This window comes from Perissodus microlepis, chromosome 6, assembly GCF_051167445.1.
Source record: "Perissodus microlepis isolate ML-2025 ecotype Zambia chromosome 6, ASM5116744v1, whole genome shotgun sequence".
Lineage (NCBI taxonomy): Eukaryota > Metazoa > Chordata > Actinopteri > Cichliformes > Cichlidae > Perissodus > Perissodus microlepis.
In genome coordinates this window covers 4,727,592-4,743,198 of record NC_140466.1, presented here as the reverse complement: position 1 = coordinate 4,743,198, position 15,607 = coordinate 4,727,592, and the positions used below count along the sequence as shown (strand labels likewise).

The following is a 15,607-nucleotide window of genomic DNA, read 5'->3' as shown; positions in this document are numbered from 1 at the left end:
ATATTTACTCATGAGAGGCACGCACAGGGCAGCCTTTCTGCATTCAGTTTGACTTTACTGAACTTTATCGTCGAAGGCGATAAAGACAAGAATCTGGGCGAAATTCAGTCGTGCAAAACGTCTTTGTTTTGACAAATCCGGATTCCATTCAGCTCCATTGTTTTTTTTTAGGTGAAGCAGAAATCTCAAAATTATCTCAAAACCTGAACATGGAAATAAAAAAGCAAACACTCGTACACCTGGATAAGAAGAGGAAACAGGCCTTTTATTTTTGGAATCAACTCTTTATTGTCATATCACAAGTAAACAACAAAGCACATCTAGTTTTAGTTAATTATAAGAAAAAACAACTTTCTCACACAGTTGCAATCATCACACAGGTGGGGTCAGTAGGAATTTGGCCTTAATGTGAAGAAAGGGCTCCATTTCTTTTTATTTTACAAATGACTTCATCAGATTTTCAGTTATTTGGTGTTACCTGCCAAGTCTGCACGGGAGGTACCGGAAGACAACAAAGACAAAAACATTCCTGACATGCCAAATTTTTAACCTTGCAAACTACAGCTGACTCATCACTGCAGGCAAAGCAGATCAAAAGAGGCATGAGAGAGGGTGTGAGCAGCTTCTTATTATTTAGCCTGTAACGTCTATAAAAAGATGTTTGCAGGGAGGGGACGAGAGGCCTGGCTTCTGTTTGTAATCCACCTGTAGAATAAAGTGGCACTATTGACCAATCACATTCGAGAACAATGTGGTAATGTGGAGATAGACGCTTTCTGTGCACCACAGACAACAGAAAAGATGGACTTAACTTCCGAATGTTAAAACTGAAGCCCCTGTTGATGATCTAAAAGATGGAAAGTGTTTTCTTTTATATCATGAAAAGGGGGCGACGCCTCTGGCTCTAAAATTAGAGGGTGGATCAAAAAGAATCATCTGATTTCAAAAGGCTTTTAAAGTAACGGACATGGAAAGATGTGGTAAATATTAAAATGAATGGCTGAATAGTAAGTTTTACATACAAAACGTACAATGTTCACCAATCCTCAACAGTGCGCCCCTCTGGACACACAACAGCTGTCCGCTCGATCGTTATCGGCGAACAGCTGTGGGAACTAAAGCTCTGTGAAATCAGATGATTGTTTTTTTTAAAACACACCCTCAGCTGACAAGCTACTAGTTTCAGTTCATCTTATGTGATCATGAGCTAAGCAACCAAAACTGGCACACAGTTTCCAGTAGTTTCCTAAAGGTTCTGATCTACATCAGATACGAAGGTGACTATGACTAAAGATCATAGACCACAATACTGCAGAATGGCCACGTACTAATACTGAACAAAGCATGAAGTCTATTTTGTGAGTCAGAATGGAGGGCTATACGCATGCTCGTCACATTCGGTTACCAAACGCCAAAATGACGACTGCAAAGACGCTCAGCTCCTGGGTCAGTGTGTGACGTCACCGTGGCTGCGCCCTTCCTTACTACTGTCTGTGGTGTGGAGAGCTTAAGAAGGAACCAATATCAAGTCACAAAACTATCGGCTACTGTCAAACAACCATTTATCTTTATTAGTTTTTAATTTATCTGCATTCATCAAAATTTCAAAAAAGAAAAAAAAAGGTGCATGAACATAAGGTCTTGGCACAGATATGTGTTGTCGCCAGAAAAGAAGACAGCAGACGATGTCCGATGCATTTCCAGACTGTGTCGTGCCCTTTTTTATTTTTTAATACAAATAGAAAAATTCACTCATTTTAATCTCTTAACATCCATCAGGTCATTGGTGACAGATCCAGAGTGGGAAACACGGTTTTCTGAAAATCTACCCTGAGTGGCCTGCAGGATGCTAAGAGGTGAGAAGCCTCCTGATTCCACCTCATATGTGTGATACTCAGACCATGTCTGTCCTGTAGTGCATCAGCAGCATGAAGCACAACATTCTGAGTTCTTAAAGTACGTGTGTGCAGTCTGACGACAGGTAAAGCACACCTGCAGCTGGAATATCTCGTGCTGCAGAGGTACACAGTGTCCCATTAAAGTCTTGGCCATGTTTTGGCACACTGTCTTTATCACTCACATGTGACCTCCTGGTCACACAATAAAGCGAGAAGGAGGAAGCGCTAACCTCAACTCCACAGCGTCATCACTTCCGGTGTGCCGGTTTGTTGTTTCCTTCCCAGTCCTCCTCCTTGAAGCTGAAGTCACAAACCAGAGAGAGGTGGTCGGATGGATAACTAAAGGAAGGAAGTCTGTTTGGCCCGATCTCCTCCTCGGTGGGCATGTCCAAGACGGCATCCACTCTCAGCATGTCCTTGGTGTACCAGATGTAGTCCAGAGTACTGCAGCACTCCCCCGTGGGCCGAATCTTCCACGTCGTGTACTCCGGCTCCGTCAAACCGTCCTGGCTGAGTTTCTTGTAGGCCGAGTCCAAGCCGAAAGGCGATGTGGCGAAGCGCCGATACACCTCCTCATTTGGGACTGCGTTGAAATCCCCGCATATGAGCAGAGGTATGTCGGCGGCGGGGTCGCCGGGCTGCTTCTGGACCACATTCTGGAGATGCCAAAGGAGGTCTGACCCCTGAGTGCTGCGGAGCCACTCCCAGCCAGAACGAGCCTTCAGATGGGTCACGGCCACGCACACGCATTTACCCGTGATCCGACAGCGCAGTGTGGTCACTATGGCAACCTGCGATCAGAGAGCAGCGAGTTAGAGTGTTGTAGTTTTATTTTTCCCAAAAAGGCTAAAGCTCCCGAAATACTACACCTGAGAAAATTTATTTTTTTCCCCACCTGATTGGTTGGAATCCTCATGGCAGAGAGTCGTATGTTGACGCTGTCGAGGAGCTCGAAGCGCGACTCGTCGTAGAACAGCGCGCAGCCGTCAGGGCCGTTGTTGCCCTCAACGCCCAGGCACGGAGACCACGGCTTGGGGCAGAAGTGGCTGCTGTAACCCAAACCTGCCAGCACCGGCTGCAAGGTGTCGTAGTAGTGGTCGACTTCCTGCATGCACACGATGTGGGGGCGGTAGGTGAGGACTTCCTCCACGATGAGGTACTTCCTGCGGGACCAGCTGAGGGCCTCCAAAGGACACATGACAAAATTGTCGAGTCCTTCGCCCAGAGCTGCAGGACAGGAGGAAGCGGGAGACCAGACTTCAGTAACAACATTATCCACCATGTGTTTTGTGTTCCACCAAAACAGACTCAGAAAGTGTGAATATTAAATTTCCCTGAGTGATGGAGAGACGGATCCTAAACTACAGTCCATCATAGTGAGTGCACTCTACCTTGAGCCAGGATGTTCCACTGCATCACCCTGATGACACTGCTGGGGGCGCCGTCTCCATCACCGAGGTGAACAAATTTCCTGTCGAAGCGAGGTGGTCGGTCCCTGAGGGCCTGCTCGCACTGACGAAGCAGCTCCTCTGGATCAGGGGGACATGGAGAGGACCCCTCCTGCTCCATCGACAGAAGGAGAGACGACACTTAATATTTAGATGAAAATATTCAAAATAAAAAGTCTGAAGACAAAAGAAAAAGAAGAAAACCTACCGGGCAGAAATCTGGATCCAGCTTTGTGAATGCAGGTAGCTGGGGGTTCAGGTGTGAGGAAGGGAAGGGGAGAAGAGAGCTGGTGCTGCTGAGGGGCTGAGTCAGAGCGTTGTACAGCTTCGTGGCCCCTCCACCCATCGGATACACTGGTGAGGAGGAAAATCAAAGCGACAGTGAAGCATGTGATAGGATGGAGAAACATCCACCTTTCTAACATGACGTATAAACTGAAGGTAACACACATCTGTACTTTTATGGAAAGAATAATCTGCTCTTTCCCAGTGTTTGTTGAGCTTCAGCTCAGGTTGTCGTGTAAGGACCAAGCCATCACAGCTGGAGCCGTCCAGATGAAACAAACCCCCAAAGTGACAGCTGCAACTCAGCCTTTTGTTCTGCTTCAGCAGCATCTGTCGGCTTACACGTGACCAAACTCATTAAACCAAAATAACACGTGCGCTTCCCAGGGTGTGTCAGAGACTGAGCTGGATTAAACAGTCAGCTAACAAACTCAGAGTAAAACACCCCTTCCAAAGAAGGCTTTGCACCTTGTTAGCACGTTTCTATGCTTGAGCAAAACAAGCAGTAACTCAGTGTTTCACACGCAGAAAACCTAAGAAAACAAACGTGGAGCTGGGGACAGATTCTCAGAGGAGCTGTTTGGGTTTCACCGGTGAAACAGAGCAGAGGAGAGAAGCTGAAGTGCAGATATCCAAGTTGACAAAAATTTTTATAAAAGTGACAAAAGCTCCCCCCCCAAAATGTTAAACACAGAAAACAACTTTTAGTTATGAATTACAGGTAGCAGAAGCCACACCCTGTTGATCCACAACGGTTGTGCCACACCGCCTGCTCCACTTGTGGCTCCACGAGTGTGTAACAGCATCTATCCGCAACAACTTCAGAAACCAAAGTGGTTCAGATTGGGCAGATGTTGTACCGAGAGACACTGAAAGAGGTGCAAACTAAACACAAAAAGCAATAATGTTTTGACTTTCAGCAAGACCAAAGCAAAAAAGCTGTTATGCTTCAGCATTCCAAGGAGAATTAACAGGCGAAGTAATGCACTCTTCTCTGTAACGCGCACTCCAAGTTCCTTAAATCGGACAAAAAACGTGCTGCACAGAGATCAGATTGACCTCTGCTCCGACATAAAAATTCTGACATCCAACTTTTCCTCTCAGCTCTCTGAGACCAGAACTACGTGACTATAAAAGGAGCTGGATGTTCAGGATCCGTGCAGTCTCGCGTGAAACAGACGGAGAACAGCAGCACGTTTAAACAAGCATCTTCATTCTGTCAAAATTTATATTAGTATATTATTTATTAATATGTAACAATAATGCTTTAATTCAGTCACACAGCAAGGCCAGGGTCCTTTTCTTGGAGTGGTGACCACGTAAAGCAAAGACTCTGTGTTTACTTACTGAACAGAAATGTGTCAAATATGCTTAAACAAACACATTTATTTCAAGGCTGACTAAATTAAACCCCACAGTTTTTTTGTATGTAGCAAAAACCACATGTCCAAAAACTCCATCTTCTCTAATAAGACTTTGTGAGACTAAAATAACAGCTACTGACGACCAAAACACCCAAAAGAAAAAGCTTCTTCTTACCCAGAGTCTCCATTATGCTCCTCTGCAATGTCCACGGTACTCCTTAGTTAAATGTCCTTAATGGCTCTTTTTAATGCTACCTAACAGATGTGCTGCCTGTCCGCTCCGGAGGCTAAACGTCTGCAGTGTGTCAGGAGACAGTGACAGATGTGCGGTCTGTGTGTGGAAATAACTATGACTTGTCACTGTTGCATATAAAGCCTCAGAGAGAGAGAGAGGAAGAGGAATTATGAAGCGCAGACGTCAGCGGACCATATGGAGCATTAGAGGTCATGTGCCAGACAGAGAGAGAGAGACAGAGACAGAGAGAGGAGGGAGAGAGAGAGAGAGAGAGCGCGGGGGCAAACCTGTTGAGTGGCTGATATGACTGACAGATTTACTCTAGCGACTTGGCCCTCGACTAAATATAGAGGCGCCCAAAAACACGATAACCCGCACTCATCCTCGCTGATACACCATAACACCTATCACCCGAGTACACTGTGTTAATAGTTTCTAATCACTCTGTGAGAGCACAGCGTGTGAACGTATGGTAACAACTTCCTCATTTTGGCTGTTGTAACAGCAGCGCGCACGCACGCACACACACACACGACTATAATTAACCATTCAGCAGTGCTATGACAGTTTTTTTCCACACATGCTGTAGTTTTCCAACCTGTCAATCAACTTTTTTGACACAAACAATAACAGGCTGCTGAAGCATTTACAGATCTTACACGAGATAACATTCACTGGTTTATCTGGTAAATGGACTGGTTCTTATAAATGGACTGCTTTACACAACTTGCCTCATTCACCCATTCACACAAGCTCCTTTTTTCTATGCTGTTTCTAAGGGCTTTCTGTCTGTGTGAGCGGTTATTGTACAAGCACTAAATGCTGCAATGTCCATTTGAATGTGCTTTGTGCAATTTGAGAGAATGGAGTAATCTGGAGTGACTGTTAAGTGATCTTTTCACTGTTGAGAGTTCACTTATTTGGATGTTACAGTAACAATAAAGACATTCTATTCGTTACGCAGACCTGACCACGATGGATCCTCTACAATTAATTCTCTGTTGTTGGGCTGTTTAAGTGCAGGGCGACACACCCGCCGTCACGGTGTTTCAGATATTTATCAGAGATTTCGACTGACTGGTTCACCGAGCGCCAGGTCGATTCTTCATATAATGTCTCTCGTAGCACTACAAATAAACAATTATATATATCAATGAACTCTGATTTGTAAATTATTAATTCATCCTACTTCTTTTCGAGCATGTAAAGTGTGGGGTATGTCGAGATGTTTGTGGAAACGCAGTTTATTTTTTTACTTTGCTTTTCTGTTTTCCATGTATTCTATTTTATTTATTTTTACATGTTCGAAATCAAAAACAGTCAAATGCTCAAATATTTTTTTGGACATGGAAAAATAAAACTCCCCTGGGACAGTATTCATTTCTCATATCTACGATCACGTCTGATCTTATACTTGGGTCACCTTAAAGGACGCGTGCAACAAGAAGACTAATATCTGTTTAAAACTATTCTGTCGGGACGAATGGTGAGCATAGAAAATGAAGAAAGGACATCATTTGCAGACTTGCTCCAACACTGCAGGCTTGGGACTGTTAATATGTTTAAAAAGAAAAGAGAGAAATACACAGGATCTATCAGGAGACGCACAAAGAGCAGCTGCAGCTGACGATTTTAAATCTTTTAAACCTTTTAAACCTTTGTTTTCACTTTAGTACAACGAGATCAGCTGGATGAGCAACAGAAGCAGAAACGTGAGTGGGCGTTGCCAACATTACCGGCTACTCCACATATTTCTGACACTCCCTGCAAGGTACCAAGTGATCAGGGCTGGGGCAAAAGCACAGCTCTGGGGTTGGCAATGGCACATCAATGAAAAGGGGGGAGGGGGATTAAGGAGTTCTGGCTCACCTTTTTGCATCACTGTAAGTATTTAATGATATAATATTAAATAACATTACCTACAGAGAAAGTTTTCAGCTAAAATAACAGATGGAAAGCAATTCATTCAATTTTGAGAGATAGACTCCCCCTCATCTACCTCACAGTGGTTTGGTCCACTTCTTACCTTTACCTAATGCCTTTACTTTGCAAATTGTAATTGTGCATTCATCTAGATATTCAATAGTAAAAGTAGATCTATTTTTGCTGCTGTTCACCTGCATCTGCTGAACTTTTATCGGTACATAAATCTGGTTTCAAATGTTTTCTCTTTATATAATGTCTCTAGATACTTTTTATGTGGCAGCCTGTATTTTTCCAACCTGCCAAATGCATAGAAAGAAAAGCTGCACCTATGGCAGTGCATCTGCACCGGACTGCATCAGACAGCTGCAACTAATAAAATGACCAGTCTGCAGGCAGATGATGGTAATATCTATAATGCAGAACACCAGGTGTATATTTTATATTTCTGTGCAAAAGCATTAAGAACATATCAACATCTAAAGGCAATTAGGTGAAAAGTGGAAAAACAAATCCGACAGAATCATTAGAACGACGGCAATTTAGCTGGAAGAACCAGATCTAGTATTTTGAAACACCTCATATTAAACGCAAACAGATAAACACCGGTGCTGGAAAATGACTGTGTAAACACATGGAACCAAATCATACTGAGCACACATGAACACAATTTTTTTTTTTAATGATCAAAAAAAATTTAAAAAAAAAGTTTGAATCTTGTAGAACTTGGTCGGGCTACATTAAATCTGAGGATGGACAGTTTCAGAGGACCAGCTGAGGTTTCTATATCCACATGTGGTGTAAAATTGTGTGGAATTAACACATGTCCAAACATAACTCAGTTTAAATTCAAATATAATATAAAGGACGGGGATTTGCAGGGATAGTAACCTATAGTTACCTAACGTCTGTACTTTGCAAATTGTAAACACCGGATGTACAGATCTTTTATTGATCTTTTTATAGATTTATTGTTTGTTATTTTTCCAAACTACATTTTATTCACTCTGTTACTTCGCTGTTGAATCTTTGCTACTGTGTGGCTGCTGCATTGTTACAGAGCAGCTGTTTATAGAAGCAGGAGTTCGGTGCACATTAAAATCATCACGCTTCTTTTCTAGTAGAAATACTTCCCCGAGTTGGTAGCTGTCTACACCACATCAGATGTTCTGTGAGCCCACAAAACCACATTTGTCGTAGTTTATCAACAACAACAAAACATCTAATTTTAGAGGATGACTCATACCTGCACGCTGACCATCCACAACCCATACCTTAAGCTTATCACAGCTGATTTTAACAAAGAGGAAGTCATTTTTAACTGTAGCAGAATCACGAACATCAAGATCACTGAGCATTCACGTGCACGCCGCTGTTTGGTCAGGATGACTCACATCCTGTAGACGATCTGTAGTAAATCTGTGTAACTGTGACTAAGTGCACGAGTGTTGGCAGGAGGGAGGGGCCAGAGAGTTGTCACTGGATCCTCTGGTGGTGTATTGACATTTCCATATTGAGGGCAGCTGCCTTGTCAGATTTCTGTGAGGGGGATTTTATGAGTTTGTGCCTTTTAGAGGAGCTGAAACAGCTTTAACTACGTGTGTGATCTTGTGATGTGAACGCGCCACTGCTGCTTTTAAGTTAAATTAGGAAACATTTAAAAGGTTCAACATAACAGAGTCTGATGGTCCGGGGCCAATAAAAACTTGTTAGATCTGCCTGGGCCAGTGATGGGGATTCCACTGAAGGATGTGTCTGACAGGCCCTCACTAATAAATAGTTTTTTCCCATTATTTTTACCTTCAAATAACAGAAAAGTGCTTCATCAAAACCACATGCACGGTCAGTTAAATATAACGAGAAGAATGTTTTTAGCTGCCTGCACCCACCAGCAGTTTGTCTTACACGGTAAGAGCATCTTAAAAAGAAGCTAAAACTAAAGCAGTCTGTATGCAGATCAGCTGCTCGACGTTTCAGTTTGACAGTTTGTGTCGTAGACATAACTTTGCTGCAGGCTCTGTGTTACGCTAAGCCACTCTGAACTACGCTTTAAACTTTCTCTCATGGGTATTTTTATACATTTTTCTAGTATCACTTCATGAGGGGCCATTTTTAAATTACATTATCTAGAAAACTATAAATTTCTAGAAAAAAAAAAAATCAACACAAAGTCAGTTTAAATTTCATGGATATATCCAGAGTTTAGGGAACATGAGCCATTGTTTTGGATTCACAAAGTACAACAGGTGCTGGAGAGACACCGAGACAACCCCAATTACTGTAGGGACTGGTTCAGCTGGTGACCACAGACCATCACTCTCTCCTCAGCTCTGTCCTCTTCACTTCCTGATAGCATGAAACAGTACCTCCGATCCCTTCAGGTTACACAGGTAGTCTGAATGGATCGGAGGTCCCCTGGTATGGCACATCCACACATGCCATCACAACCAGGCTTGCAGAGTCTCTCAGCACAGGAGAGGCCAAGAGACGGGCAGTAACACAAGGAGAGTTGGACAATAGCTTAGCAGGGCTTCAGCCCAGCAGAGGGATGAGAAGACGGAGGAAGAGCATTCCCAGAGGCCTGCAAAACAACCTCCAACTTGCTCATGTGCATGTTTATGGTCAAACTGTCACAAACAGATTGCATGGAGGTGGAATGAGGGCCTTTAGTGAGCCGTGTGGTCACAGCCCGGAAACATTTTTTGTTTACATTTGGGTCAATTGTGTCAACATTTAGATGTTCAGGCAGGAAATTGAGACTTTGGACATTTGTTGAATTGAGGTGAGACGTTTAGCTGCAGCACAGCGTTTCCTAGACTCCATTCTCAGAGTTGCAGCGCTTTTTTTGGCAGAAGGCTCGGCTGTGAGTTACGGGGAAACTACGTGACCAGAGATCTCTTATTAGCTTGCTCTGTTTTCCAACTAGTGAGCTGGCATGTTCTGGGCTATGAAAGAGGCTGGGTAAGAGCAAAACCAGAGATTTCTGACTTTGCTCTTACATCAGGATGCAAAACTATGAGTGTCTGTCAAATTCAGGATCATCCTTTGAGCTGTTGGAAGCTCCCTGTCAGTTACCCTGGTTTTCTTTTCTTAATCCTTTTGGTTAAACAAAGTTTAATGTGGACCAAATTACATTGAGAAAGGTACGACATGCATTTAAACATGTTAACAAACACGGCCTTTAGTGAAACTGAATTCAGCACCCCTGCCTTAGTAACGATAAAATATCTTAAATGTAAGATGAGAACATCAGCATTTGTGTCTTTGTACATCTTGTTATGACTGATAACATTACATTTGAGCCGTGTGTGTCCTTCAGCTGAAGCCAATCGTTAAAAAAAGGATTTACTTTCGACAACAACAGTTTGAGGTAGTGATGAAATGTACTGTTTGTGAAGCAATATCTCAGAAAAGAACAGCTTGTATTGTGGCATCAGACACACCACACACAGAATCCTGAACACGAGATAAGCAGATATATTTAGAGACAAAGAACTCCAAAGATATTAAAAACATGAACAAAACTGTCTAAATATAAACAAAGGTCCAGCCAAAGCACAAAGCTACAGATACCCTAGGTCAAAGTAAAGTTTACTTCTGGGCTTTTTGGAGACTTACCTTCTTCACTGGAATAAAATGACGACTTCCTCTTAAAACTGACTTTTTGGCAGCTGCAGCCTTGTTTTTCGTTCCGTCTTAGTAAACCAGTATTTAGCCCTCTGAGTACGTGCCTCTGGATACATGTGTGTGCCTGTTTTTGTTGAGAGGAAGTACAAGTGGGTGTGCGTTTGACCCTGTAACTGCGGGGAAAGGTCACGCTGAGGAAAAGCCAGATCTATTCTGCCATCTGCTGGTAGGAGTCACACAGGAAATGATTTGTATTTGTGAAAGTGCATGAGAAGTGCAATTATGCCCATCTCGCAAACACAAACTACTTTCAAAAATTCATCAACTCCACAAGTTCAGTTTTAAATTGGACCGAGCACCACCTCTGGTAACATTTTTCAGATAATTGTGTCAAGAAACAAAGTGAACCAACCACAACAAAAAAGTATTTCAAATTATCTTCATCTTATACCAAACTTTTTTTTTGTCCACATTACAGGTTAATATCAGGCTCAAACGTTGCCTGTGCACAGACAGCAGGCTGACATCCTGAAGTCAGTCCACTTGTCATCCTGGATAAAGTCAGCTGCATAGTTTCGCTGTGGTCTTGTCTCCCAGTCGTTTGCTGAAGTCGAGCATTTGTTGGTGAAGGAGTGTGCTAATGTTTCCTAACTGCTGTTTCCGATTCTTCAGATGGTCAAGCAGAGAACTAATCGACATGAACAGGACGCCTTCACTGCTCTCGTGGTCCTGGGTTAACATTAAATCCTCCGCCCAGGCTTGCTGTAAGCTTTCCCATAATGCCTCTGTGTCTTGCCTGAACTTCTGAGCCTCCTGCCAGTATTTGTGCATCTCCTGTTTGGCTGTTTCGATGTCCTTCGTCATCTGACTGATATGGAACTGCAGCCTGCTGTTCTCCATGGTGACTTGCTCCAGTTTCACACCACAGTTGTAGATGCCCACCTCCACGGCTCTCAGCTCAGATGCCTGTCTGTGGAGCATATTGATGTGGCACGTTTGCAGCCCCTCCAGCTCAGCCTTCATTTCCTCTTTGGGCTGAAGGAGTTCACTGGTTTTCTCCTTCAGTGCCTGAATTGAAAGCTCCAGCTCACTCCTCCTCTTCCTCAGCTCATTGAGAAGCTCTTCCAGCCTGTGGTGCCTGTTCTGCTCATCGCTCCACTCGGCCTCCACCTTCTTCAGAATCTTTTCCTTCTCCTCCACCTCCCTCTGCTTCTCCTTAACACTCTGAGCAACCTTGTCGACATCAGTGGTGAGCTGCTGTAACTCCTGGCGCTGCCGGCTCTCGATTCTTTTGTACTCCTCCTTGGACCGGGTCACATGCCTCATCAGGAGGCTGGCATCAGTGGTCTTGGGCTCCTGCCTCAGGAGCACTTCTTTTTTTTGAAGCAGCTCCTCATATCTTCTCTGGGTACTACTGATGTCAGATGTCATTTTCTCAATATGCTCCTCCTGTTTCCTCTTTGCCTCCTTCAGGAGCTGCAGGAGTCGCTCTTTCTCCTCCTGAAGCCAGCCCACATTCTTTTCTCCTGCATCCATATTGCTGCGTAGCTCTTCCTGATTCCTCTCAACGAGATGCTTGTTAATTACATCAGTTTCCTTGAGCTCTTTGACCTGCTTCTCCATCTCTTTGATCTCCCTGCCATGCTTGATGATGGAGGCAATACGCTCCTCCAACTGCAGCCTGGACCACTCCAGCTGCTTGGAAACCTGCTGATGCTCAGCCCTGACCAAGTTCTCTTTAGTGTGCCGATGCTTGAACACCTCACAGACCTGAGTCAGGGCTGCCTCTAAATGCTGTTTTGATGCTCTGCCCTCCTTTATTTTACTGTCCATTGTGACGATTTCCTCTTGCAAGTTCTGCACAGTGAGGCTGAAGGCTTCCTCCAACTCATGCAGTTCCTCCTTCAGCAGATCCCTCTGTTGCCTCAGCTCCCGTTGCTTTTGGACTTCCCCTTCCAGCTGCTCCTCATGATGGTGCCGTGACACATTCAGTCTGTGTATGTTGTTCTCGACCTTACCCAACTCATCCATCAGCTCATCCAGCCGTCCCTGGGCTTTGTCTTTCTTGTTGGTAATGCTATCCAGCTCTCTTCTGCTACTCCTGTTCAGGTGGTTTTGCTGCTCTGTCTGCTCCTCAACGTTGCTCACCTCTTCCAAGAGGTCATTTATTTTCACGGAGGAGGCTTGTCTCTCCAGCTTCATGTTCTGCTCCAGGGTTAACCTATCCTGCTCGACGCCGGCAATGCAGGACTTCAGCTCCTCTATATTCTCCCACGTCATGTTCAGCTGCATCTGTGAGCTGTACTTTAGGGCAAGTAGATCATTCAGAGTAGCCATGATGGTATCATGGTTAGCCTTCGCCTGATCTTGCTCCAGGTACAGGGACTTGTTTTGGCTGAGAAGGGATTCCTGCATTTTTGTAGCTTCTTCTTGGAGCTGAGAGACTGCACTGAGATCTTTGCACAGTTGCTGGATCTCCTCGTCATTTGATGCTCGCGCCGCTGCTACATCAGCCATGATCTCCTTGCTCATTCGTTCACGCATGTTGTTGATCTGGTGTCTCAGTTTGCTGTTTTCTATGCTTTCCACTTCCAAGTGTTCACGAGCAGCACGCCTGTCTGCCTCCAGCTCGCTGACAGCAGCCGTTATCTCCATCAGGTGGAGGCTGGCCTCAGGTGCAAACGGTACGTCCTCCTCTTTCAGGCATTCGTCCAGCTCCTTTAAACGCTCCAGAACCACCATAACCGATGAAAAGTCGGGCACCAGTGAGGAAGCCATATGTGACTACGTTTTGGAGCGTGTTAGCGGCACTCCGAGCCGTATATGGAGCGTTTCAAAAGATGCTCGCTGGCACGGATGACTTGTGTGTGCTGTCGTCGGGGTAACAGCTACCCCACTGTCTGCTACTTGTTTAAAAAAAAAATGGCTGGTGGAGTCAGTCCAAAATCCTAAACTATTTAACCCACGATATTTGTTTGATTCATTTTATTAAGTAAACCTGAAGCTTTTTCTGCAGCGTTAAAGTTCATACAGCAGCTAGCAATCGCCAATAACTTATGAGCGCTGTCGCCAGGGCAACGGTGTCCCCATCGCTACTAGCTCTACGGCAACCCGGTGACGTCAGCACGCTCGAAGCTACCGATCAGCTAAGTGCTAACCGCCAGAAAATAACCCCAGGAAAACAAAGCAAGTTTGGCGAAGTCAGTGTTTGAAACGTGAATAGAAAAAATAGTATTAAGTCACCTGACCCCATTCCTCTAACGCTACAACTGTCAGCAGTGGGGTATGATGCTTACCTACCTGGCGTACCCGCTTTGGGGGTGATGTTTGGGTTCAGTCAGATGGACCACAGCTAACATCCAACGCAGGCAGGGAGGCCGGCCACAGCTGCCGGGGTTGCCAGATTTTACGGTTTCACGTAGGGTTTCTGCTGCCTCTCATTTAGTTTGCCCGAGTAATATTAAATGCCTAATGGGGCCTAACACACACACAGAGCGAGAGAGAGGAAGAAAATGGATGGATGGATGATAAATAGATCTGTTGTCATGATGGGTATTCATATTAAAAAAAGTGTAGCTGACCCTTGTAATCCACAAGGCTTCAAACCTGTCAAAGTGCTTGGTTTCTGTGGGTTTTTCTATTTCCAGCTCTGTGTGATGACAAGGACAATCAATATTCCTAATACGGTCATATCAGGAAACCCCACCCGCTTTCAAATCAGCCAATCAAGAGAAAGCTGGTTTCAATAAAGGCATTGGTGAGCTACAACAGTTTTTATTTCAACCCGTCAATCATATGCTGCAGCTTTCGCCAGATCTCACCCTAGCTGAGCACTTTATAGCCGATTTTGAACAAAGGTGATGGTGCTTCCTACCATCATCATCATCATCATAATATAGCATGAGAGGAAATATCTTGCGAAAAACTTTGTTTTCTCTGTAAACTTTGTGCATATTTCAGTTTTTTTCTCTTCTGCACAAACCATTAAAAAAAAAAAATCTTTTACTCTCACCGTGTGTTTATACACCACTCTGCACATAATTATGAGTTATTATTGATCTCTGGCTCTCTTCCAAAGCATGTTTTTTTGTCCTGTCTCCCTCCCCTCAGCCCCAACCAGATGACTGGCCCTCCCTGAGCCTGGTTCTGCTGGACGTTTCTTCCTGTTGAAAGGGAGTTTTTCCTACCTACTGTCGCCAAAGTGCTTGCTCATAGGTGGTCGTCTGATTGTTGGGGTTTCTCTGTATTATTATAGGGTCTTAACCATACGAGGCAACTGTTGTTGTTGTGGCACTATATAAATAAAACTCTACCTTTTATCAGAAGCTCCAGAATCTAACAAGTACTAACATAATACATGAAATAAAATTACATGGATAGTTCTATTTTTTTTATGTGTGTCAATCATTTGATAATTTGTAGCATGCAATGGCAATATCAGGTAAAAAAAAAATCCTGTAGCAGGACAGCATCAGGCCAAGCATAGCCCATGTCTGCAGCACTGGTCCTCAGGACTCCTGGGTTTTTGGTACCCTTGTGCAGCTGCCCGCTTCACACACACACACACACACACACACACACACACACAACTTTACCTTTACGCTGGCTTTGATAGCTGTTTTTCTCCTTACCTTTTCCAAGGTTTGTGGATCAGACTGTGTTTATCTTTATAGGCAGTCGGTGTTTTTTGCCGGCGTGTTGTGGCAAGATGTGGCAACACTCGGCCGTCGCAGTGTGCTGTCGTCAGTCTACAGCGAAAGACGTAAACAGCCTAGAAATAGAGCAGGTAGAAGGCCATGCGGTCCCACTGGCTGCAGTTCTGTGTGT

At 44.3% G+C, this 15,607-nt stretch overlaps 2 protein-coding genes across 8 annotated transcripts; both read right to left on the bottom strand.

Moving 5' to 3' along the window:
• Positions 1-244: 244 nt before the first annotated feature.
• Positions 245-15,532, bottom strand: noctb (nocturnin b). 7 transcript variants are annotated; one of them, XM_084930309.1, is made up of 7 exons: positions 15,412-15,526; positions 14,387-14,429; positions 14,081-14,258; positions 3,555-3,700; positions 3,290-3,458; positions 2,794-3,125; positions 245-2,689 (listed from the first exon to the last, which is right to left on the bottom strand). In XM_084930309.1, exons 4-7 carry the CDS (start codon positions 3,690-3,692, stop codon positions 2,147-2,149), a joined length of 1,182 nt encoding a protein of 393 aa, XP_084786435.1. In that variant the 5' UTR covers positions 3,693-3,700; positions 14,081-14,258; positions 14,387-14,429; positions 15,412-15,526; the 3' UTR covers positions 245-2,146. The 7 variants fall into 7 exon arrangements, with proteins under 7 accessions (XP_084786435.1, XP_084786437.1, XP_084786434.1 ...); XM_084930311.1 differs by lacking the exon at positions 14,387-14,429 and having other exon boundaries at positions 14,077-14,258; positions 15,412-15,532; XM_084930308.1 differs by lacking the exon at positions 14,387-14,429 and having other exon boundaries at positions 15,412-15,532.
• On the bottom strand, positions 10,877-14,063 carry ccdc175 (coiled-coil domain containing 175). The gene has a single exon (XM_084930298.1). The coding sequence runs from the start codon at positions 13,556-13,558 to the stop codon at positions 11,342-11,344; it is 2,217 nt and encodes a 738-aa protein (XP_084786424.1). The 5' UTR covers positions 13,559-14,063; the 3' UTR covers positions 10,877-11,341.
• Positions 15,533-15,607: the final 75 nt, after the last annotated feature.

Bases quoted from the DNA above. Each gene is read 5' to 3' on its own strand.
- noctb (XM_084930307.1), bottom strand. The intron at 3,459-3,554 runs GTAGGTTTTCTT...TCGATGGAGCAG, and splicing joins TGGATCCAGATTTCTGCCCG to GAGGGGTCCTCTCCATGTCC. The intron at 3,126-3,289 runs GTAGAGTGCACT...CCTGTCCTGCAG, and splicing joins GTGGAACATCCTGGCTCAAG to CTCTGGGCGAAGGACTCGAC.
- ccdc175 (XM_084930298.1), bottom strand. From the start codon at position 13,558: ATGGCTTCCTCACTGGTGCCCGACTTTTCATCGGTTATGGTGGTTCTG.